Consider the following 25,828-nt stretch of genomic DNA (forward strand, 5'->3'; position numbering starts at 1 on the left):
CAGACCCCGTCCCACCCCCACTCCACCCCACTCGATGGTCATGACTCCCTCTCACATGATAAGAACAGATCCACTTCAGACTTCAGGACACAAAGCGAAGTAATAACAGGCTGCTGGTGTTTCCTCTAATCCGTCGGCTGGATGGAGCCGGTCCATCCTCCTGTTCATCGTGTCATCATCCCTCAAAGCAACAGTTCAGCATTTAAGTTAAAGTTCTTATGTTTGCATCGTTGCGTGAGTTCTCCAGACCTCAGCGTGTCACTGCTCCGTCCAGATGAAGCTCTGTGCAGTAGCTCAGAGGGACAGTGTTCACGGTCTGAGCCAAAGCCACCGACTGAGGGGAGGAGTGCTGACACCCTTCACCCCTCATCAGCTCCGGCTAACGTCCACGAACAGCTGATCTATCTAAAGCTCAGAGGACACGAAGGTGAGAGAACCTGAAGGGCTGGAAACTGACCAGAGCCGAGCGTCTGATTCAAGATGAACGAGGGAGAGACTGGAAATTAAAAAGATATTTATTCTAAAATGCACTAACACACAGACACGCACACATATACCAGTGTTTAAGATAACAACACGGAGGACAGAGCGACACAAAGAGCAGTTTGTGTTGAATGCAAATGTGGCCTATAGCGTCTTGTAAAGGTCAGTGTCGTCCGCATACATCAAACGAGTGAACTCTGGCTCTGGATGAACGGCTCATTTCATGTTCCTGCAGAAAAACAAGCGTTTTAAATGTCTTGTTCTGGAGAAAATCTTTACTTTTGTCCTTTCTAATTCCTTATTTATTTATTTATTTATTTATTTATTGTGTGCGTGCTCCTGAGACTAAACCAAAGCTCCCGGTCTGTGTGAAGCCTCGTACATTTAAATCTGCCTGTGGTGGAAGCCAGTGATTTATCAGGATATCTACTTCCAGGAGTCTTGAGGCTGATGTGATGCTGACAGTCAGATGTCAGAGTGAGTGATGTTTACACGGCCACTGACATCCAGACTGAGACGAGACGATGGACGAGACGATGGACGTCTCTGGTTGTGAGAACAGCTTTGACCTCTGGAGTTCACTTACTGAGACACGCGTTTGTTTTTTTTTCTTTAACAGAAATAGAAGTAAAGTCACAGGTTGTGAGATATTAAATATAATTTATTAAACAATCTATTTGGTCTCTAGTGGTCAGGATTCCTGGGTTCAACTATGGAAACGTAGTTTAGTCCAGGGTGTCGTGGAGAAGTTAAGGCCTTAATACCAGATCATTTGTACAGATATAAATCCAGATCATGAAGGTCCTGATATTAAGCTTTAGTTTAAAATAAGTGACTGAGATGTTAGTCAGGGTTAGGGTTAAGATGAGCCTTAAGGTTAGAGGTTACATATTCTAGCTAAATGACAGAAACACGTTAGTATTTAATCCAACAGAATAAAAAACTCCCTCCTCCACCTTTCTGACTCAGTTTCTGCATCACCTCTACATCAAAACAGTCATGAAGGAGGATTTCTATTAAAATTAAAAGTCCACTCGTATCACTAATGCGTCAGTGAGTTTATATGTGCACTACAGGCCAAAAGAAGCAAGTGTTGGAAGCAACATCAAATTTAACATCATCATGACAAATAAGCCAAAGAGTAAAAGTGAATAATACAAACTGGGATTTTTTTACTTTTACCTTTGAACTGAAGTCGTGACTCTCGACCTTAAAACTAAACCTTCCTTCTTTTCTCTTGCTCACATTTATTCAGTGATGGTCTGGTGACGTTAATGTTCAGCTGAAAATGGTTCATACCAATAAAATGAAAGTGTGATCCTGCAGTAAATACATCCCAGAATAAACAGAACTCATGCTGGTTTTTCAGAAAGTCACTGTGAACAGAAACGTTCGGCCTGGTTGCTTTAGTGTAAATATGCAGTATAAAGATATAAATTCACATTTTCCACAACCTGCAGTATCAGCCAATTAAAACGTTGTCTCATTATCATGTGAAGAGCCCAGTGAGAAGCAGCGTTTGGTTCCTTGCTCTTGTCTGGGTAAGTGGCCTTTAGGGATTTGACTCCCTGAAAATATTTATTCCATTCACGTTACACCTAATACACCCTCGTGAATGCAGAGAGGAATCGTGCAGAGGGCTCAGACTGGGGCCACGATCAATAGCAGCTTCTCACACTGAGATATGTACAAATGTGTCCGGAGGCTCAACTCCAAGACAGAGACAAAGCTCCAGCTCCATCACAACCTCCTCTGGTGGAGGTAGAATAAATCTTTGCATCCTCTCCACCGTCCTCTGCTACGATGCGACGCTACTGCTGACACTATCAGACAGAGAGCGATGGGGGCGGGATGACACCGGGAAGAATCATCATTTTTAAAATAAACAGCCGTGGAGGAGAGCTGACAGGTGGAAACACAGACGGGTGGAGGAGGGGAGGCTGCTTAAACGCGAGGCGAACACATGTGAATCTGATCTGCTCATGAACAATCTGTGTCAGCGGACGAACACGAAACCGACCTGTCAATCGTTTGCAGAAAGTGACAAGAAAGCCGCGCCTCTGGTCATTCTTCACATCATTCTACGGAACAGAAGAGAACGACGGAAAAATCCTGCAGAAAAATGCATCAAAAAATCCAGGTCCAGGCATCTTTTTTTTAATGACTCCAGCCTGTTAAGTTAAAGGCTTTTTTCTGTGCATGGACCTGGATTATTTCTGCACATTGTTCCATTTCCAGTGCACCACTGGTTTGAGTGACACCAGACATTTTTCTTTTCTTTTGAATCGATTATTCATCGTCACTGTATAAATACTGGAAATGCTGGAGATGGTGCACGATGACACTCGCTGCATATTCTCACATGCACAAACAGTGAAAGTCGGATCTGGAGCAGCAGCTTTGAGGCGCAACAACACAAGACTATTGTGAGTTTAGTGATGAAGAAACTGTTTCTAAATCTGGACCTGGAATAAAGAGACTAAACGAACGTTGACTCAAAGAAGAGGCTGCAGCGATAAATAATAAATCAAATCTGCCGGTTGCCATGGCGACTCCTTCCACGTCCACACGTCTCATTCAAACGTCCTCCTCCTATTACTCTTGTTCACCTCACGCCAGAACACATGGAGCACGAGGAGTTTACTGGACAGAGGGAGAAATTAATCACTAGTGTCCGTAAAACGCGTCTACGGTAAAACAGCGCCCCCTGGTTGAGGTTCAGCAGAAACCAGAGTTAGTAGGAAAATATCCGGCCACTTTATTCCAGCTGGAAATTAACTGACACTTTGAGACTTTCTCACTTTCTACGATTAAATTCAACCTCGGCTTTGGAGGAAAATCTCAGTCAATAACGTTTCAAAGACAATAAATATGAATAATATGAATTAAACTTCATAATCCTTCCTGTGGATATAACATAATATTTATTTCTGTTTCTTGTGCATTTGTTCAAATCCTCCTCCTCTTTCTTTCCATTTTCCTCCTCTTCTTCTTCTTCTTCTGCTTCTAAAGGAATGTTTTGTAGCTTCGCTGCTTTTGTTTCTGCTCCGTTGCAGCTTTTTAACCCTCCATCGTTCCTCTGGTTTATGTGACAGCAGCATCTTTATGAACCAATCAGAGCTCTGGACACTGAGGGGGTGTTTGAGTAAATGCTGCTTTATGCAATATGTCATTTTATTCTGGTTTCCTTAATAAAAGTCATGATAGGATTCAACCAACACATTATTACAAAACAACTCTGTTCCATCTTTGATTCCTCCAGAACAAAACTACTTAGAGAGATTCTGACTGCTGTGGTAGAAACTTCAGAGTCTTGTCTTTAAAACGAGACCGAGACCATGAATGAGCTCCATCATGTTCATGAACAGCGTTCAGTTTCTTTGGATACGTCCTGAATAAACTGGAATAAGGTTAAAAAACTCAGCGTTTAGATTTAACGTCTCTTCTGTTTGTGAATAATTCAGCTTGAAACGCACACAGAGAAACGAGCGACTCGTGGATGTTTACACTCAGTCACAGGCCTCGGCATTTCATCCGACAGTGTGTGTGAGTGATTCGTTAAAGGTCACTACGCTGAGAGAATCGGCCGTGCGATCCCTCCTGAATGTCCTTCCTTTGTTTGCCTCCGTCTTCATGCGTTGCTGCATGCGTGCGCGTGGGCCCGTCGCAGCGAACACAGCTGAAGCCTTGTGATTTTATCCTGCGTGGGGACGAACAGCAGCCGTGTTGTTCTCTGCGGCTTCGCTTTGTCATGGGCGGCTGTGAGGATCTGAATACCCCCCGGAGTAAAAGAGGCGACACAGCGGAGGGCAGATTTATGCGGCTGTGTCGGCCGATAAGACGACACATGGACGTGAATATTAATGGAAAACTCTGAGGTCGATGATTTAAATGTTTGGCAGATTTCTGAGGAGACGGAAAGCAGCGAAGAGTGGAGCGATAAACATGAAGTTACAGCAGCAGCGTCTTATCTGTGAGGGAGACACAAATAGACACAAACAGAAAAGCTAATGCGGATAACGAGAGGCTAATTATAGGAGGACAGAGACTCCAATGCATTGTGGGAGTAGGGGGCAACTGGACGGTGTTTACGTTGTGCAACGCTGCACCTTTGTTGTTTTGTTGTCTGTTTAGCGTGTTAGCATTATTAGCATTCAGTCAGTGTGTTTACATGCAGAGTTTAATGGAGCTATGCTCAAAATTTCACTTTCTGACTTCAGTCCTCGTCCCAGTTTACAAGCAGCGGAGAAAATAGAATAACTGACGGGAATGTGTCCTCCTCCTCCTCCACACTAGGGGGCGATATGTGTCTTTTTTTAAGGCGTATACATAATACAATATTATCTGGTGTCTTCATCGGATAAAGAGAACTCTGATTTTAATCGGAGTAACGTGTTTACATGCACTAACGTTGTCCAGCTAGAGTCCCATTAAGGCAAAAATTAGCTTTTTTCACATGCATGTAAATGCACTTAGTGAGTCTGAAGGTGGCGCTCTTCTCTTCGGCCCAGACAACAAACCGATGTGTTCAACCATATTTGACTTCTTAACAGTTTTAGACTCAGACACAGATAATAATGCTACAGGAGACGTGTCGGGAAGAAGACAACGAAGAACTCGGCTGACGGTTTTAGCGTGAGATGAACATACGGAGACGTTCTTCTTTTACTGACGTGACTAATAATATGAACAGTTCATACACTGAATTTAACGACGCTCCTTAAAGTGGCAGATTTGTGAATAGAGTAATGGGTCAATCAGTTAGAAAAGAGGAGTGTAGAAGAAGAATCAGCAGCCGGACGGAGGAAACACACTGCCACCTAGTGGACCGATCACTAGTGACGTTCGATGCCACCGATTTCCTTTCCAATACGATACCGAATAAAATTCAGGCTGATACCGATGCAGCTACACAGAATGTGTTAAGTAAAGCATAGCTTCATAAATAATACAAGACGTCAGAGTATTTAATTTACAAACTGTTATTAGTCACGGATAACCCTGACCACCCTCTCCACCACACAGTTTTATTTTATTTATTTATTTATTTTATTTTATTTATTTATTTATTTATTGCATATTTACACGTGGTTGTTCAGTTACTGGTTGTAAGTGTCTGTTTATTGCTGCTGCAACAGTGACATTTCTATCTTGTGAAAATGCTGTTTTCTAAATAAATGAAGTAAAATAATACGATCATAAAATAAATTATTGTTTAATTGTTAAGAGCTACTATAAAATGAAACTGGCCACTTCATTAGGTATTAGAGAGAACAAGACTGTGCATCGGTCCTGCTCTGAATCCTCCTTCATGGTTCATTTAATGCTGAGTTGATGTTGAAACAGGTTTTAAAAAGCTGGTGCTGTTAAACTGGGTTCAAGTGTTTCTGTTTTTAAGCCTGAGAACTATGTCAAAATAATAGGAACAGCAACACAACACGACTGAGTGGTGCTACAAACCACGGCCTCCATAACAAAAACTCTCTCAGCTATTTTAAGTAAATGCAGGATAATAAAACTCAGATTTAGAGCTAATAAACATCAAGTCTCAATATTTACTATTTTTAATCATTTCTTTCCATTAAAATCCATAGTTTATTCTAAATATTACTAAAACCTGAAGCAAACATTTCATCAAAGTGAATAAATTACAGACAGTATAAAGAAGTCGGTCCTTGTTTTCCACTGAGCGTCGTATTTGTAAATGTGGGAGCAGCCATATGTGCACAGGCCTCCTCCAGGTCTGTAAACACTCAGTCAAGATGTTAAATGATTGAATATTATTCAGTGTAACGTCGGTGGAAGCCTCACGTTTATCCAGGCTCGGTAAAGACTGAGGGAGAGGAGAAGACCGAGGGTTCGGTTCACGTTTAGCTTCGCGGTTAAGACGAAGTGGAGAAAAACGTTGGAGACATGTGGGAACATCAGCCGGTTCAGGGAGGACGTGTCCCGCTGCTCAGGCCTCTTATCGGGATGAATCAGCTCAGACGCTGAGGCTTAATGGAGCAGAGGAAACACAAACCATCACAGATCACAGTGTGGAGCTGAGTTCTTCCTCTCCTCCATTTACGCCTTTAATCTCTGACATGCTCCTCTCTGCTCGGCCTCCTCCTAAAAAAAGCTTCCAGACTGTTGTGGCCTCTTTGCTTCTCCCAGCGTCGCTCACAGATTCCTGTTTCTCTGTCTCTGTTTGTCTGTGTGGATGAATCTCGAGAAGCTGCTGGAGCAGAATGAATTTCTCTCTGCACGCGCTCAGACGGGACCGAGGCCGTAACGTAACACACACTGTTTATATTCACAACGGTGACGTCACATGATCCAGTAAAATCATAAAAATCATGGGGGGAACTGGAAACATGGCAACAGTTCATTCAGCCACTCAGCCTTTTATGAGTAGGTTATGTTGGCTGGATAGTTTTTTATGTTTTTGTGTATTGGTTTTATTTTTTCTGTAATGTTTTTATGTTTTTATGTTCTTATTTTATGTTTTTTATATTTTTGTCTATTGTTTTATGTTTGCTGGATTGTTTTTTATGTTTTTGGGAATATTATTTTATGATTTTATGAATTGTTTTATGGCTTTGTTGTGAGGCACTTTGGGTGTCTTTCGTTATTGTAGAGGGCTACACAAATAAAATTTGATGCTGCTACCATTCAAACCTTCTTGCTGTGAGGCATCGACGCTAACCACCACCACACCACTGTCCAAAAACTAAACTGGTGTCTTTCTGGTGTCATGACCAGTAACGTCTTTAAACTAATTTGTTCACGTCTCACAGTTTATCGTCTTTGCTCTGACGTTAAAACATCGACTTCTGCAGAACCCACGACCCTGTTGGCATGTTCCCTGTCTCAGCCGGGACGTAAGGAATGTTTTCAAAAAGGCCGACGTGATGAAGAGCAGCGATGAAGAGCGTGAAGAGCAGTGATGAAGAGCAGCGATGAAGAGCAGCGATGAAGAGCAGTGATGAAGAGCATGAAGAGCAGTGATGAAGAGCAGTGATGAAGAGCAGCAATGAGGAGCAGCGATGAAGAGCAGTGATGAAGAGCATGAAGAGCAGTGATGAAGAGCAGTGATGAAGAGCAGCGATGAAGAGCAGTGATGAGGAGCACTGATGAAGAGCAGTGATAAGGAGCACTGATGAAGAGCAGCGATGAAGAGCAGAGATGAAGAGCAGCGATGAAGAGCAGTGATGAAGAGCAGTGAAAAGGAGCGGCTATGAAGAGCAGCGATGAAGAGCAGTGATGAAGAGCAGTGATGAAGAGCAATGATGAAGAGCAGCTATGAAGAGCAGAGATGAAGAGCAGCGATGAAGAGCAGCGATGAAGAGCAGTGATGAAGAGCATGAAGAGCAGTGATGAAGAGCAGTGATGAAGAGCATGAAGAGCAGTGATGAAGCACAGTGATGAAGAGCATGAAGAGCAGTGATGAAGAGCAGCGATGAAGAGCAGCGATGAAGAGCAGTGATGAAGAGCATGAAGAGCAGTGATGAAGAGCAGTGATGAAGAGCATGAAGAGCAGTGATGAAGCACAGTGATGAAGAGCAGTGATGAAGAGTGGTGATGAAGCACAGTGATGAAGCACAGTGATGAAGAGCAGCGATGAAGAGCAGTGATGAAGAGCAGCGATGAGTAGCACTGATGAAGAGCAGTAATGAAGAGCAGCGATGAAGAGCAGTGATGAAGAGCAGTGATGAAGAGCAGTGATGAAGAGCAGTGATGAAGCTCTGTCCTCTCAGCTCTTAATGAGAGACGCTGTGATATGCGTCCTCCATGATTATGCATGATCACAGGGAGCGGGTATTCTCTCTGAAGTGCCCCCTCCCCCCTGTGCAGAGCGAGGTTTTTTCGGAGCGCCGTTACCATGGAGACACTATTAGTATATCTGGCTGCATCCCTCCAGTGTGCGACTGTGTGTGAATGTCTTTGTAGTCGGGAACATTATGTATCTGAAGGGCTTTTAGCCAGAGATGCTACCTGAGTTTAGCGCTACCTGTGCAGAGATGAGGATTCGTGTAACCTGGATGTGAAGCGTCTTCTCTTTTCTGTCGACTTAATTGGTTTCTTACATAAGCAGCACTTGAAATGGGGCTGAATGCTCTCAGGAATACTGGCATGTCTGATTTACACGGACGTGATCGGCCGAGCTTCTTCTTCTTCTTCTTCTTCTACTCCCTCCTTCCTTTTCACATGTGAGCCTCGGTCCTTTCATCAGGACATGTTAAGTCACATGCTGGGCGCTGCGGTTCAAACACGGGCTACAGCGCTACGCTACAAAGAAGACCTGATGATTAATTGATGCTTCCTTCCTCCCAGAGTAACTCAGGGTCAAGGACTCTGCAGAAGTTTGTGAAGAGTTTGTCGGGAGCAGCCACATTAATGAATCATTAGCTGAAGACGTTTTTCAGATATCTCAGAAACAATAACGTTCAGTTTCCTCCTAATTTGCCCTGAAGTTTCCACAGAGCAGCACAAACCAGTGACAATCATTAACGACCGTTTCATAAAAATCATTTCATTTTTGTGACTCTCGAACCATAGCCTGTATAAATATGGACTGAACTGCTCCTCTAAAGAGAAGTCGAAGGAAGTAGCGATTAAAACACTAAAAATACACGTTAAAGTCGGTCATTTAAAGTTGTAAATATAATGTTGATGAATGTTCAAGTGTCAATTCTTCAATTTGTTTTAGGTTATTATTTGACGCCAGATAGAAGCGATGACCACCAGTTGCCGTGGCAACCGCTCTGTAAAGAGGGACCGTTAAAATAAGTTCAGTGTATAATCCAACATTTTACTTGTAGCTGGTTTCAGCATTACTTAAAACCAAAACGAGTCTGGAGGTAGTGTGGGCGGGGCTTCAACATCGTGACTCCGCCCTAGGACCGTACTGATCAGACTCTACAAACTCTATAAACTCACAAGATGGAAGCGCTTTTATCCCCGGGAAAACTGCATCAGTTTGACCAATGAGGGGATGCGGAGATGTGGCGTCCATATTTATATACAGTCTATGCGGTTTGTGTTTCTTTTTGCCGAATGGTGTCATTGTATCTTGCATTGTGTCCGCAGTGACTCATTATTGTAGACTTCAGTCAGGAAGGACTCACTAACAGCTCTTCATTTAAAGCCCTTCACATCTTCACATTGTCCCTTAAAGTGAACTGAACTTGAGTAAAATGAAGCTGAGGGCGATTCAGACCGGCCTGACTGACGTTCTAAATATTGGATGAGCTCATCTGTGACCGGGGGGGGGGGGGGGGGGTTGTTCCTGAGCTCATCCACCCACACAGCAGCTACACACACAGCCTCTTTATTTAGACTGTTCTCACTCGTTCTGTGACTCTGACAAACACAAAATAATTCAGTGTATGAAACTCCCTTGGAGGCGTAAGGCCGCCGGCTACAGCGCGTTATGAAGAGGGTAATGAAGCCATGAGGGAACGAGGGCCTGCCTCACCCCTCACTGTCATCATCATCATCCTCATCTTCATCCTCATCATCATCATCCTCATCAGCATCACATGCAGAGTCAGACTCCTCCGGCTGCAGCAGCAGCTTCACGTGCAAATTAAAAGCAGAAAGCATGAGGCTGGTTTAACCTCAGACCTGCTCAGACCTAGACCTGGACCTGGACCTGGACCTGGACCTGGACCTGGACCTGGGGCTTTTCTGAAGGAGCTTAATCAGCCTGTGAAGGATGACAACACGGAGCCTGGGAGACGCGTCGCCATGGAGACGGAGAGGCCGAGCATGTTGTGTTGTAGCTGCGGATGCATGCGAGGCTGCGTGGACGGACGAATGGACGGACGGACGGACGGACACCGGACATGTGTCAAAAAGTGGATCCACTCAGGGAACAAAAACAACAAGAAAACGACTCACAGAGGCACTCGATGCTGGACGCAAGGGAGGCCAGAGGCTCTGAGGTGGAGCAGTTTCTGAATTTAGAGACCATCAGCTGAACCAATGTGGAACTTTTCACCTCTTTACCTTTTTCTCTCGTAGCTTAAACTTTATTTAAATCACTGACTCACATTTAGGGAACAAAGAGGAGACATTTCAAGTGTGGGGTCGATTTAGAAATAAACTGAACGCTGTTCATGAACATGTTGGAGCTCATTCATGGTCTTGGTCTCGTTTTAAAGACAAGACTCTGAAGTTTCTGTCAGAAAAGTCAGAATCTAGAACTAGTGGTTTAGTTCTGGAGGAATCAAAGCTGGAACACAGTTAAAAATAAGGTTTGGTTGAATCCTAAAACGACGTTTATCAATGACATATTTCATCATGGAGCATTTCCTCAAACACAACTCAGAGCTGTGATTGGTTCATGAAGCTGCTGCTGCCCCATAAACCACCAGAGGAACGATGAAGCATCAATAACTGGACTCATCATCTCATCAGTCTATTGAAGCTTCCTATTAACCGCCATCTTATTAATCTAATAAACTAAACTAATCGTCCACTCTGTCCCACTATGTCCCAAACAGAGCGTCCCCCGTACAGGTGCTGGTCTAGAACATATAACAGTCTGGTTACTGAATGCTAACAGTGCCTCATAACACAGAGTCACCAGATGTCCCTGATTTCTGGGGACAGTCCCCGTCTTTGATGATCCAAAAATGTCTCTGATATTAGTGTTTTATGAATGAGAGAAAAAAAATGTTCTGCACAGACTCAGTTACTACAGCAGCAGATTAAATATGTTTAAATATGAATAAATACGTCAAAGTAAATGGAACCGTAACGGTTTCTGCTTCTTCATTTCATCTTGGAGCTGAAAACGTCCCCTGGTCAAAAGACAAGACATAGCTATGATGTTAGCATTACAGCTATGCATTAATTAGCCATAACTTAATGTTAGCATTACAGCTATGCATTAGCTAGCCATAACTTAATGTTAGCATTACAGCTATGCATCAGCTAGCCACAACTTAATGTTAGCATTACAGCTATGCATCAGCTAGCCACAACTTAATGTTAGCATTACAGCTATGCATTAGCTAGCCATAACTTAATGTGTGGTGGCAGTAGCAGCTAGCTAATGTCTAACCCGTCCTGTGAAGGGCTAGCTAGCTGTAGGCGCTTCAGCCTGTTTCCTCTGGGATGTAAAGCGTCAGCAGCAGTGGAGTCATGACGCTCGTATTAAGACGAGTTTTGAATAATGCCGGAGAACCACTGACTCATGGTTCTGTTTTCAAATACGACCTCTTTTCTTTCAATGATCTGGAAAAAACATGAAGAAAAGGACCTGGTAGCTCCAGTGTTTTCAGTATTTATTACTACATCGCTAACTCATTCCTTCACTGAGGACACCTCCCTCTGTCTCTCTGCCCCAGGACCCACTCCTGCACCTCCTCCCATTTCACAGCCAGATGATAAATCCATGTATATCACAGGCTCAACGGGACGACTAAGATCCTGCTGAGACGCTTCAGAGACGGAGCACAGTCCACGGAGAGAGGGACGTTCTAGAGGTTTAAAGAGAACGGAGAGAACTCAGCGCTGGTCAGAGAGAAGAACGACGGGGAAGTTGAGGGAGGACAGGAAGAAGGATTCAGATGAGTTCACGTCGTATTGATTGAATCAGGGAGTCTCCCCTCATCTGTTGACTCTTCTCCGTCCTGGAGTCCAGTCGACAGCAAACAGAGCAGAGATGATAACTGGATGATTCTCTAACGGAGCCGATCGATCTGCCATTAAAGCTCGAGCCGAGAGGTTAAAAGGAAACCGGTAAACGGAGCTATTCCCACGCTCACAATCACACAGACACACAAAGGCCGAGCTGAAATAACAGCTTCGCTCTTTCATGTCTCATCCGGGGACGTCGGCGTCGAAGGGACGAACGCATCGTGAAGCTTCAGCTTTACAGCGTCGCCGCTCAGATGGGAACCACTGACATTTTCCAGCTCGTATCCATCACACACAAACAAGAACACATTCATCCCAACGTTTTCACGCCGTTCTGCTCATCGACAGCTGGTGGAGACGACCTGCCAAGAAAAGCAGCAAAGCACCAGAAAAAGTCACGAGAAACGAGTGAAGCGCTAAAAAAAAAAAAGGTTTTACAACGAAGGGACTGAAACACTACGGAGCTGCTTTTTGATTTTATGTCACATACTTTGGTATAAACGTCGTCTATGAACCATGACTTTAAACAGAAGTCAACATTATATAGTAATTAGTTGAGAACAAGAATTAGATGTTATAGTATTTAGATTTATAATTGAAAAACTCTTTCTGTTAATGTGTTTTTTTGTCATTAACAGCACAAGATACTGAAATATTAATTCATAATATTGATTCAATCACTGTCAGTGCCACTAACTACTACACTTTACTGAAATGCAACGTATGCAAATAATTGTTTGCAACAAAGAAAAAACTTTCTCTTCTCTGACTCATTTCCTTCTTTGATTTCAGGGCTGCAGAAAACTTTCTCCTTTCTACGTTCTCTTCTGTTCTTCTGTTTCTTCTGACTCTGAGGGCAACGAACCCATCAGAGCTGCCATGTCCTCAGTCAACGCAACGCAACAGCCTCTCTGATCAAACGTGATGCGGAAACAGGCCTCATCATCAGACGGAGACGCAGAGACGGAGACGGAGGACGGGGCACGGCTGATTTAAACAGGTGTCACGCTCCATCATCCAGCCCGTTAGTCAGTGGAAACATGGAAATAAGAGGCGATAAAACCTTCGTCTGCAGAGACGCTGCATCAGAAACCAGAGGATGGTAGAAAGTAACTCCCATCAGTCTGTGACGGGTTTGGGATTAATTCAAATTTGCAAAATTTAGATAAACCGAACAGAGCTTAAAAAAGTTTGCGGAGACGTGAACGTTAAATCAGGAGGAGCTAAGTACATGTGAGGCATTAATCCCGTCCTCACTGTGTCACTATTATCACTCAGGCGTTGGTGTCGGCGTCTATTGACCCTTTGCACGTGACTTCCTGTTCCTCTCCAGCGACGTACGGACGCCAGGACGGACGGCGGAACAACAGTGGATGTCAAACTTAAAACAGGCTCATTGCAGCTGAGGACATTTGGTTTGGGAGGAGACGTGTCCAAGGATTTACATGAACCGTGGACACACTCAACGGTTCCATGCTTCCTCAAAGTCAAATGGTTTCAGACGGATCCTGAGACTATGATGCACCAGGAAATTACTGTTTTACTCGTTAGCTGCAGCACAACCAAACGCTGGCTGGCTGGTTAGTAGTCGATCCTAATCCCAGAGGACGCTCTGTTTGAGACGTAGTGGGACAGATCAGGAGGACTGAGCTCAGGCAGAGTGGACGATTAGTCTGTTGGAAGACGGTTTGGGTCGGTAGCTAACCCTGCTAACGCCATCGTCTCTGATTACGTCTCTTTGTTCTCCCACAAGGTGACTCACTTCACACGACATCATTCTGACTATTTGTAGCGTCACTTAAATTCAAAATAGATCAGCTGCTCATCTGTTATTTCAGTTTCCCATCCATCACGTGATAATTGGGACGTCTCTGTTCAAAGGGTCAGTGTCTATGGGAATATTAATATGATCCAGATGAATATTTCTATTTAAAACTATATAAATGTGTAAAAATATAAAGCATCAAAAATAAAGTTTAAACCTTGGTCCTGACAGAGCGATATTCACCGAAAGGTCATTTTATTTCTGGCAACAATCTGCTTCGTCCTTCTTGATACTTTCAGGATCCAAACCTCTCGCACACAAACACCGAACGACACACAACCTCGGTCTGGTGAAGGAGAAGCCAGAGAGCGTCTGTTCAAACAGGGAGAGCACTTCCACCGACAATCAATAAACGCGTGATTATCATTTTGTTAAATGTCCCTTTGTGTGTCTGGACTTATTCTGCTTCCATCAATGTCAAACATCCAGTTATTTCTCTTCGTTACGGATGTTTTCACTAATTAGAGACGTTTCAGTGACTCAGCAGTCCCTGGTTTAAACCAGGAAGTAAATAATAAATGGTATTTTAATCCGTGCATGTTCTGATAAAACTGGACGCTGATCAAAGCCTTTAAATTCAGAGACACTGCAGATTTGTGCGTTTCTGCGCTGACGGATGATTCTTTGTGTTGCATTAAGCCGTGAAAACATTATCTGATGTTTTCTTTCTGTCTGCTGCCAGCCCTGGAAATGAATCCAGCCGAGGTGGAGCCGGTTTGTTTCCTTCTAGAAAAACTAGTTTTGATGCAATCAGAGGTGATTATTATTTAGGGCCCTTGAAGGCAAACGCACACGACGACGCTCTGAGTGGTGAAGCTATTAGCAATCAGAGGCGCGTCTGCAGCAGCAGCAGCAGCAGCTTCACTCAAGACGCTGTCGGCCTTTCAGCCCTGGAATGATGTAATGATGTTATGTTCTGAGCCGGGGAGAGAAAACAGAAAAACAACAACGGCTGCTGGTGGATGATCGCAACCTAAAACCCCCATAACATGCCTCAGATCAGCACTGGACCGTTGGACAGTCGTTCTGTGGAGGACGTTTTTTAGAGGTTGTTTAATTGCTCTACATGGTGTGAATCCAGTAAATAGTCACATCCTCCATGTTGTCTACTTTCAATCTCTGTATTTTGGTTTAACCTAGTGTTCTGAAGATCAACACCCGCCCCCTCCCCCGGGTTTACCTGCTCCTCCGGATCCCTGCCCGAACCCGGTAGTTTATCCTGGAGAGAGGACGGTCCGCTGGGCTTTCAGACGCAGCAGCATGTCCTGCTCCCCCTTCTGCTTTGTGTCCATATAATTAGAGCGAGTTGCTGTATGCGCAGCCAGGAGCCCACTGAGAAATGTGAAATGGATAACCTGGGGCCTGGGAACGCAGCCAGCGCTGCCAGGAAAACCACCCGGCCCTGCCTCTCTGCCGGGCTCTGAGCTCATCCTCATCACGACCGCCCCCTTTACGCAGCAGCGAGGAACGTCCCAGACCCGTCGCTCTTTCACTTTGTCTGTTTCGTTTTCACAACCGGCTCCATTAGGCCGCTCTGGTGCTTTCCTCCCAGCGTTTCCATCGTCTGTAGTTCACGATTCATCTGACCAAACGGCTAAACCAGCAACTGAGAACCACTTTATTTCTGTTTCAACGCGACCACGGAGACAAACCTCAAAACCAGCTCAATCTGGCCCATGGGACGGAAATGGAAAGTGTGAAAATTACATATGTTTCTAATAACTTTGGCCCCTGTTTGTCCTGTTTTAGTAAAGAAACACGTCACTGAATCTCAGATGTTAACTTTGCCATAATGCACTGAAATATGTGGAATAATTTATAGGTTAATGTTCTATTGGCCCCTCGGGGTCAGATTGGGTTGAACTGAACTAAATCTGAATCCTTAAACAAAACCATAAAAACTTCCTGATCATCCAATAACTGGATAAGAAAATGGTGCAGAATCTTAAATATTTACACTCAGATCAACGCTCATCCAGTTTCTCAGTTGGCTCACAACCCTCACGTCTTCACACCAGCTAATTAATGAGTGTTTCCTGAAAAAATATAAATATATATATAATATTATCCACATCACAATTCATTTTCCTTCAGCATTGATTCCACATCAAAGCCTGACGTGTACGTCACAGTGATTCCAGCACCATGGTCAGCTCCATGACGACCACCGACTATTTATAACCTCAACATGTAGCGGCACTACCTCAACATCAGCACCGACAACTCAGCTATTAACTCCTGGACGTGAACCCATCCACCTTACATTCATCACATCAGAACAGAAAAGACGAACGGAGTCTGGTTCAGACTCTGCAGCAAAATGGGAGACACCAGAAAATAAATGAGAGTTAAAAAAAGAAAAGAAAAAGAAAAAGGTAGTTTTCTCATCTGGTCATTAGGTGCAAAAACCAAACTGCTGCAGAGACTGAGATGCTGGAGTGGAGGTGGTGGAGGAGGTGGTGGAGGTGGTGGAGGTGGTGGAGGGGGGGTTTATGCAGTTCAATTAATGTGTCAAGAAAAGAGCAGGAGGGGGGAGGTTTTATGAAACTGATGAAGCCGATGCAAGAAGAAGAGGAAGCAGAATAAACCAACGTGTGTGTGTTTTAAGTTCCCTCTAAAACAATGAATAAAATAAAATAGGGAGAGTGCTTTAGTGCTGGGGGGGTGGGGGTCCACTGTTGGACTGCTGCACCTTTCGGTTGCCATAGAAACCACCTGAATGACAGGGCCAGTAGCAGCTTCCCCTGCATCACAAAAATAAAACAACAACAAGCTTTTCGTCTCCACTGACTGTTCCATCGTGGAGCGAGCGAGATTCTCCTCTTCCTTCGCACTAACATGGGACAGAATAAGCATCACCTCCTCCTCCAGCCAGAGGAGCACCTCCTCACACCTGAGGAGGAGGTCACGGCCACACGACTCTTCACCTCCTCCCTCCGAGGACTCAACTCAACCGGACTGAGTGTTTGAGTTTGTGTAGCTCAGTTAAATTCATTGACTCCAAACTACCTGAGGAGCATTTATAGGATCCAGAGCAGAGAACATTTCACACATATGTCCTGGATCATGATTTATATATTATATATTATATATTATATATGATACTGATGCTTCAATGCTGATTTGTGCCGTCTCTCTGCCTTTCACCTGCTCCCCTGCCTGACCTCATCTCTGGAGAAATACTGAAACAGAGCCCTCAGCTGGAATAAATAAACAGAAATCATGTTCTTTGCTTTGGTCTTTCCTCACACATGCAGCCACACACACACGCACGCAAACAGAAAATGGAGATGAGAGGCATTACATCATTCCTACACGGGCTCAGTCTCATACAACACAAGCGAACAAGTGTTTTTTTTTTTTTTCCCCCTTTTTAACAAATGAATGACTCGGTTCGGATTAAGTGCGGAGAAAACCCCCGGACAGCAGCACAGAGGCGGCTCACGGCGGAATGTCGCCTCACCTGAGCTGAAATGGGAGCTGAGGGCAGATCCGGGGCTGAAAACAACCGAAGACATCATCACCAGCAGCAGCAGCGGCAGCATCTTCACAGCCGGTGTCACAAAACCGAAAGAAAAAGCGGCGGAGCTCGGGCTGGTGCGGCACTATTTCACCAACGAGGCTTCATGTCTCCGTTCCGAAGCGACCCCGGCTGGTTCGACGAGGACTCTCCTTCCATCCCTCCTCCTCGCCTCGGTGCGGTCAGGACAGATGCGCCGCGAAGAAGAAGAAGAAGTCACCGCAGGCCGAGATTTTGATTTATTCTGACTAATTCTCCTCCTGAACTCCTGCCTCTAGAATGTCGCTGCAGAGGAGGAGACTGAGTCCGGGCTCAAGTTGGATTTTTAACCTTCTTTCATTTATTTATATGCCTTTTTTTTTTTTTTTTTTTTTTTTTTTTGAGGGGGGTGCGGGCTGCAGGGAATAGAGCTCAGCTTCCAGCTGCACTTGGATGCAGTCACATCATCCGACTGAGACCAAACACTTCTGCAAAACCAGAACAAAATAATAAATCAAATCAAATCAAATAAAATGAAAAGAGTCAAAGCCTCAGAGCCGCCGGAGCTGTCCGAGGTGCTGACAGCCACAGCGCCATCTTCCTCAGTAATGCGCACAAATAGAATTTATGGAGCGTTTTTGCGCCCTGTCTGCAGGGAGGAGGGCGCATGAGGAGGAGGAGGAGGAGGAGGAGGAGGAGGCTGGGGATAGGCTACTGTGCTGCCTGAGCAGGTTCAGCTGACTGAAATATACTGTACTCTGGATGGGGTGAAGGGATGTGGAGCAGCACACGGGCAGAAAAATGAACCGTTTTCTATCCACAACCTCGAGGCTGAAGCTGCTTCTGCCTCAGTTACATAAGAACAGACGTGTGTGTATTTATATTTATATGTATTTATATATGTGTAAATCTCCCATGAACAGACTGTGATGTAACACGGGGAAAGGCACGCGGCAGGACTTGGCTCTGCTCACTCTAATCCCACTGTTCATACATGTTAGATGAGGCCCCCTCCCCCACCTGACAACATTCACCCTCTCCCAATCCTCCCTCCGCTTCCTGTTCTCCGTCCTCTCCTCTCGCCATCAGGTCGGATCCCTGGGAGTCACCTTTACCTCCCCAGCACCTCAGTAAGAGAGTCATTTTTCACCCTGCTCTGCTCCAGGCTTCATTCACTGCTGCTGTTGTGTGGATGAACAGTTGTGTAACGGCTCATGCATTTTTAAACATTAGACAACATTGGTTCTGAGCGCAGTGAAACACTGAGTCAGAAACTTTGCATCCCGTCCGTACTCCTGTTTCCGGACTAATGTGATTACCTCCCAGCCTGCAGCAAGCGCCCGTCACTGCGTCCACGGAAGAACCTTCATCACAACAAATGTTCCACCACCTCAAACAACTCAAGTCATTCACAAGTTCTACTGAAGCAGCAGCTGCAAAATCTACTACTGAAGCATCAAAGTCATAAAAGAAATCAAACTGTGCTGGTTTTCCTTGTTTTGTTCTGTAGATTTTAAAGAACTCGCACACATTAAAATATGTTTTAACCTCTCATCAGTTCATCTCATCCAGCTTTTGCAAAAAAACAAACAAACAACAAACAAACACCAAAACTCCTATTTATATATGTATCCAAAGTAACTGAACGCTGTTCATGAACATGACGGAGCTCATTCATGGTCTAAGTCTCTTTTTAAAGAAAAGACTCTGAAGTTTCTGTCACAAAAGTCAGAATCTCTCTAAGTGGTTTAGTTCTGGAGGAATTAAAGTTGGAACACGGTTAAAAAATAACAAGTTGTTGGATTCAGTTGGATTCACCTGTTCCATATCTGACTCATTGTGCTGAAGTCTGGGGAGATGAATGATGAGGCAAGAGAATAATTAGTAGAAAACAATATAGAGATCCAACAAATCCATTATTTCTTCAGTTAAAACTGTTAAAATTTCAAGAATTAGTAGATTACATTATTCTGCAAATTAAAAATAAAAAAACGTTACTGATCAACATTCAGAGAAGATTTGTTTAGTTTATGTAACAATCTGAACAAAGAAACCAGAGCCAGTATGTTCAGGAACTATAATGAAAGATGTTTGTGTTGCTGTTATACCCATTGTGTCGTCGTGAAAGGTCTTTGTGTTGAGTTTGTTGTTGTGATTGTATCTTGAGAACTAAAATGAAGCGTGTCTTTCAGTGTCGGCCAACAGCTGTTTTATTTCATTTTATTTCATTATCATCGTTATTTTGCTGCTTATCCTGTTGTTGTTCTTTGTAAATTGATTCTTGGGGTGAAGGGGCAGATTTTATCAGTTTATTCTTATTTCTGCTGTTTGATAAAGTTATCAGAGCTTCAGCTTCAGAGAAAGAACAACGTGATGTGGAGGACGAGGAAATGATCCTGATGGTTCTGATTTATACTGAAGACTAAACAAAGTACTGATAAACTCATTTAGTAACGCTGCCTTTTGGTTGACATTGTGACGTTGTTGCTGTGTTTATGGTTTTGTCCTTGATGTCAGTGAATGCACCATGTGAGAGATATTAGTTATAGTAGATCTGAGAGCTTCTTCTTTTGTGGGAGACGCTACAATATGAGGTCAAGAATCTAGATTTCATCGCTTTACTCTGTGCATTTATTATTTATTTATTTGTTTGTTTGTTTGTTTGTGTCACTACACTCATAAAGAAAGAGCTGAAAAAGAAACAGTTCAAAAATGAGCAGGAAATATCAAAAAGCCCAAAGGACGTTTAAGCTGAAACCTATAAACACACACACACACACACACACACGCACAAACACACACACACGCACAAACACACATGTGCATATCTTCGTCTCATACACACAGATATAAACCGTCATTTAACAATAACTAAAAGAAAGAAATCATTTCAAAACACAATAACACGAAGGCGACTAAAACATCTGTGGGGATTTAATTGTCTTAGTCTTAACTGTATTTAAAGAGGAACATGATTCTGTTTGATTTTTTATATTATCTAACAGACCCGCACCTTGATGGACAAATCATCCTTTGAGCCTGATGTAAATGCTGAGGTCTGATTAAAACACCTGGATCCTGGATGTATAAAGACGATGGGCGGAGCTTAAATAACTGATTCTGACTCATTCTGGTGCTTTAACATTAAAACTGTTTCCCCTCAGGCTGATTCTGACTTACCTTCATCCTTCATCCTTCATCCCTCCTCCTCCTCCTCCTCCTCTCCTCCTCTCCTCCTCTCCTCCTCCTCCTCCTCCTCCTCCTCCTCCTCCTCCTCCTCGTCCAGGTCAAATCCATTTACCTGAAGTTGTCCCTGTCGTCTCAAAGGAAAAGGACACTGAGTCAGAAAGTGATTCATAACAAGCCTTGTTGTCTTCTATTACTTATATTGATCTTTACGGTTTAAACGAGAAGAAGAAGAAGAAGAAGAAGAAGAAGAAGAAGAAGAAGAAGAAGAAGAAGAAGAAGAAGAAGAAGAAGAAGAAGAAGAAGGAGGAGGAGGAGGAGGAGGAGGAGGAGGAGGAGGAGGAGGAGGAGGTCTATGACTAAGGCCATGAGGTGAACAGGTGTTTGTTGGGTTTGTTGTTTTCTTCTTTTCATCTACGGGTGAGTGTTACTTGGTGACAGTGAGAGCAAAGGAACGAAGACGGATGATGTTTTACATGTCTGACGTGTGATGGCTCCTCTCGTTTCTCCGTCTCGTCTCGTCCTCTCGTCCTCTCAGAGACGCTGAGTCGCACGCTGCCGTTTCCCTGGAAACAGAAAGGAGAGGATAAGGTGGGTTTCTGGTGTGAGGAGACGGAGCTTTCCACTCACCGCACATCAAAGGAGACGCCATAAATGTGGACGACGGTTTCTGGCTGTAGGTTTTTATTTCTTTCGTTTTATTTATAATTATCGGTTAATTACATCCAGAGCGTCACACGGATCAGACCAAGCTGAGAGGTTTCTGAACTCTGAGGCGAGGAAGAAGTAAACTAATTACTCTGGTGGAATTTAAACAGCCTCCAGCTTGTCCATGTCTGTCCTCACCCCACAGTCCGAAGCTCTGCCCTGGGCGGAGGGTGGAGGGTGGAGGGCGGAGGGTGGAGGGTGGGTGGAGGGGTTAAACAGCTCCCTCTGGATCCTGGCTCAGTCTACACCAGGACAGCTGATCCTCTCTGGTTTCACTGTGAGACCTCGGAGCTTCTCCACCCTGATCATCATCTCCAGTGGTTCCACTGTCAGTTACAAACAGGCTTTTATTGTATTGACTGGGAGCATTTTATGATTCCTTGACTTTGTGAAAACCTGTGAAAACAGACGCAGATGCCTCCTCCATCCATTTACAGAAATATAGAAGTATGGACGGAGGAGGAACAGCTCCTCTAAAGTGAAGCCAAAGCTAGTTGGTGGCTGCAGTATAGGTCATAAGCTCCACCCCCTCCATGTTAGTGGGCGGGACTTGGGCCAAACTAAAACACTAAAACACTAATCAAATAATTTAGCTACTTAATATAATGTTGATGAATGTTCAAGTTCGAATTTTTTTTTGGATAAGTTGTGTTTTAGTTCGTTATTTGACGCTATAGAAACAGGATGTCTCGTAATGAGACCACTAGTTGCCATGCCAACCGTTCCATAAAGACATCCCGTTAAAAATTAGTTAATGTATTAAAACATTTCCTTGTATCTGGTGGAGGTGGAGCAGAGCGTAGGATTAATTAAATTAAAATGCCAGTGAGAGTGGAGGAAGAGTGGGCGGGGCATCGATATCGTGGCTCCGCCCTCGGACCGTACTGATCACTTGGCACAAATGAAGTTGGCGCCCGTATTCCGGAAAATAGCTCGTTGGCAGTTAGAGAAAGAAGACGTGGCGTCTATTTTATCGTTATGGACGGTTGTCCATTTACAGTATGGAGAGTTGTCCATATTATATCAGTTAGGGTGACGTGTTAGTCATATTTATATACGGTCTAGGAGGAGCTTTTGTCCAATTTATACGCTATGGAGGAGAAGTGTTTAGCCCATTTTCGTTATGGGGACGTTTGTCCATATTTATATACAGGTCTATGGAGGAGACGTGTTTAGTCCATATTTATTACAGTTATGGAGGGAGTGTTGTCCTATTTATATAGTTATGAGGAGACGTGTTTAGTCCATATTTATATACAGTCTACAACCATAGAGTCGTGCATTTAATCTGTGGCGTTTGCGTGAACTCAGACTTCAGTTTCCAGCCTTTAACTGACTCCATGAGGCTCAGTTAAAGCTTCATGAGGCCAAATATTTTGCCCCGTAACTGAGCAGCCATCTGTATTTACTACCTGTATTTGCTCTACAGATTATAAAACAAATAAAAATCCTAAGGCTTATAATCAGTCTGCACCAGATGTGTGACTAGTACATATCTCCCTCCTCTTGTTGGTCCCTGTGAGTTAGCAAACAAGTAACCAGCCTTAAAAAAAGAAATTAAAAAAAACATCTAAGACACATTTTATAGACGTGTCGATTATATTTTTATGGCATCTAAATATAGAACAGAGGGAGAAGATTTCTGCCTCATTTAACAAACATTTAGTATTAAATTTATAATGTTCTCTGTCGATCTGACAGAATATAAGTGGATATTAATTATTAAAATCCAATGCAAACCTAAACTCACACTCTCTGTCTTCATTTGAGACACGAACTCGCCTGAAATAAAACGATATCTGATGAATATCAGAGTCTGAGGAGAAGCTGAGCTACAACAAGACGAAGCACGTTGTAAGAGCTGATGATGTAGAGGAATAGGAGGAGGAGGAGGAGGAGGAGGAGGAGGAGGAGACCTTGAACCAGGGAAAAGAGAAAAGAGAAAAGAGGTGAGGTGGGTCGGTTCATTCATGAATCTTCCTGCCGGAGCCTGACGCTGGGAGAACAGACGGGGGGAGTAATTAGAAAGTCTAAATGTTTGTTTGTGCGTCTGTGTGGGTGTTGGAGTTACTCCTGAGTCCCGTGTGCAGACACAACGTCCACGGGGAAGACGAAGTGATTAAGCCACAGTCTGCAGGGACAAACAGGGAGTTTTAAAACCTCGTCTGGTGAATTAAGACCCAACTGTTCCTGTAACATGAACCGAAGAGGTTCCTCCCACTTTAATTTACCACTTTACAACTAATTAGGATCGTTCTCTGCGGCTGTGGAGCTCCAGACAAACATCCTGCGTTGTTTAACGTGACATGAAAACCTCTGGAAGACAATCGCTTCCTGGAAGTTAGTTTAAATGTCTCCACGTCCTCTTTCAACAGGAAATAAAACATTCATTCGTTCATTTGTTCTCAGTCGGACACAGAGACACTCAAACCTTACGGCCAATTTACAATCAATCAACCTTAACGAGCATGAAGGCGGAGGAAGCTGGAGAGAAGCTGGAGAGAAGCTGGAGACACAGGGAGAACATGGAAACTCCCCCCAGAACTGACTAGAACCCAGAACCTTCTGACAGAAACACCAAAAGGCTCTGACGTTAACAGGAGAAGTCATTTCCTGAACGTTGTCGGACTGAAACATTAAACATTTGTTCCTGGTAGAATTTAACCCGTGTTGAAGGGTCGTGTGTCTGTGGAGAATAAAACACTAAATCAAAGCCGTTAGCTTCGTAGCCGTTAGCTTCGTAGCCGTTAGCTTCGTAGCCATTTGTGTTGTTACTAATCGAAACCTTTATTTAACCAGGTTTGTCTCTGGCTTGTTGCTCAAGATTTAAAAGATAAAAAATAAATCATTTCCACTCATGAAGCCTGGATATAATGAGGTTAATCATGGACTTAAACACATTCAGAGGCTCTGAGTGATAAATGTTTCTGTTCTGACCTTAGTAAAGAATCAAATGTAAAACGTCCTGAGAACAGAGACTGTTTTACTGTTTCAAGTTCTTAGAATTAAAAGAGGTGGAACAGCCTCGTAAGTCAACACATATCAAACATATAAAGACCCAGTGATGAGTTTTGTAGTTATATATTTAAAACATAATTTATTTTATTTATGTATATAGTTTTTATACAACGTCCTTAAAGGTAAAAGATTCTCACCGGCCACTTTATTAGGAACACTAGACTCTAATACTACGACTCTTCATGAAAAGTTTATGAACATTTCCATCTAATGCATCTTAGCATCGTCCGCTAGCAGCTCAGTAATAAACTCAAACGATTCAAGTGATGAATCTAAACACGTTTATTCTGACGTATCATAAACTAAATGTAAAATCATCGGCCTCTGCTGCTCAGCTCCTCGTTTGTGTTTCTGTAAACACATGAAACACGTCGGGACCATTTAAAAGGTTCCTGTAACAGGATCCAGCTCCGCGTGTTCACACATCATTAGGAGGTCGTCTGCAGAAGTGTGTTGTGTTAATCCGCGGCGCTAATGTGCGTCTGCTCAGTGTCAGATGAGTGCGTCTTTACGGAGTTTCAATTAGGCTCAATGGACGAGTCCTTCAGCACCAAACTCTGGGATCTAACGGATTAAAACAGGCCGGTGGGACGGACGGACGCAGAGTTTAATGTGTTACCCTGAGTTTTATGTGTAAGAGCAGCCGTCGTAGCGTCTTATAAAGAGAGAAAACTGGACCTCGGATCAATAAGACAAGAGGAGCTTCACTCCCTGGTTCCACTGAAGAGGAACCAGACAAAGAGCAGCTGGATAGAACCGACCCACGGATCAGCGGCTCTGAGGAGGCGAGTTCACGCACACGTACCTGGATTCACTGGTCGTTTGTTTGAAGGATGAAGACGGAAACAGTTTCCTCTGGACGCAGCATCAGTGTCGATGCTCCGCATCATCCAGGAGATCTAGAACAACTCAAAGAGCAGAACATGAAAACTGTGCTCATCAGGAAAGACGCGGTTCCCTCCTTCACGACCCAGAACGGACCAGGACCAGGACCAGGACCAGGACCTGGACCAAGACCAGACCAGACCAGACCAGACCAGACCACAACAGACCAGACCAGACCAGACCAGCACAGACCACAACAGACCGGACCGGACCGGAACAGACCAGGACCAGGACCAGGACCAGGACCAGGACCAGACCAGACCAGACCAGACCAGCACAGACCACAACAGACCAGACCAGACCAGACCAGACCACAATAGACCAGGACCAGGACCAGGACCAGGACCAGACCAGACCAGACCAGCACAGACCACAACAGACCGGACCGGACCGGACCGGAACAGACCAGAGCAGACCAGACCACAACATACCAGACCAGACTAGACCAGACCAGACCAGGACCAGGACCAGGACCAGGACCAGGGCAGACCAGACCAGAGCAGACCAGACCAGACCAGACCAGACCAGACCAGGACCAGACCAGGACCAGACCAGACCAGACCAGACCAGACCAGACCAGGACCAGGATCAGG

The 25,828-nt window shown here is 44.1% G+C and overlaps 2 protein-coding genes across 2 annotated transcripts in view; both read right to left on the minus strand.

The window, feature by feature from the left end:
- aatkb (apoptosis-associated tyrosine kinase b) overlaps positions 1-18,044 on the minus strand; it is a 45,915-nt gene extending 27,871 nt beyond the window's left edge. Inside the window, exon 1 of the mRNA XM_047609489.1 lies at positions 17,403-18,044. Within this exon, the coding sequence (XP_047465445.1) occupies positions 17,403-17,484 (82 nt within the window). The 5' untranslated portion in view covers positions 17,485-18,044. The remainder of the gene's footprint in view (positions 1-17,402) is intronic.
- LOC125022655 (zinc finger protein 37-like) overlaps positions 1-25,828 on the minus strand; it is a 144,383-nt gene that overhangs the window by 108,804 nt on the left and 9,751 nt on the right. The window lies entirely within an intron of this gene.

The sequence above is a fragment of the Mugil cephalus genome, chromosome 16, assembly GCF_022458985.1.
Source record: "Mugil cephalus isolate CIBA_MC_2020 chromosome 16, CIBA_Mcephalus_1.1, whole genome shotgun sequence".
Lineage (NCBI taxonomy): Eukaryota > Metazoa > Chordata > Actinopteri > Mugiliformes > Mugilidae > Mugil > Mugil cephalus.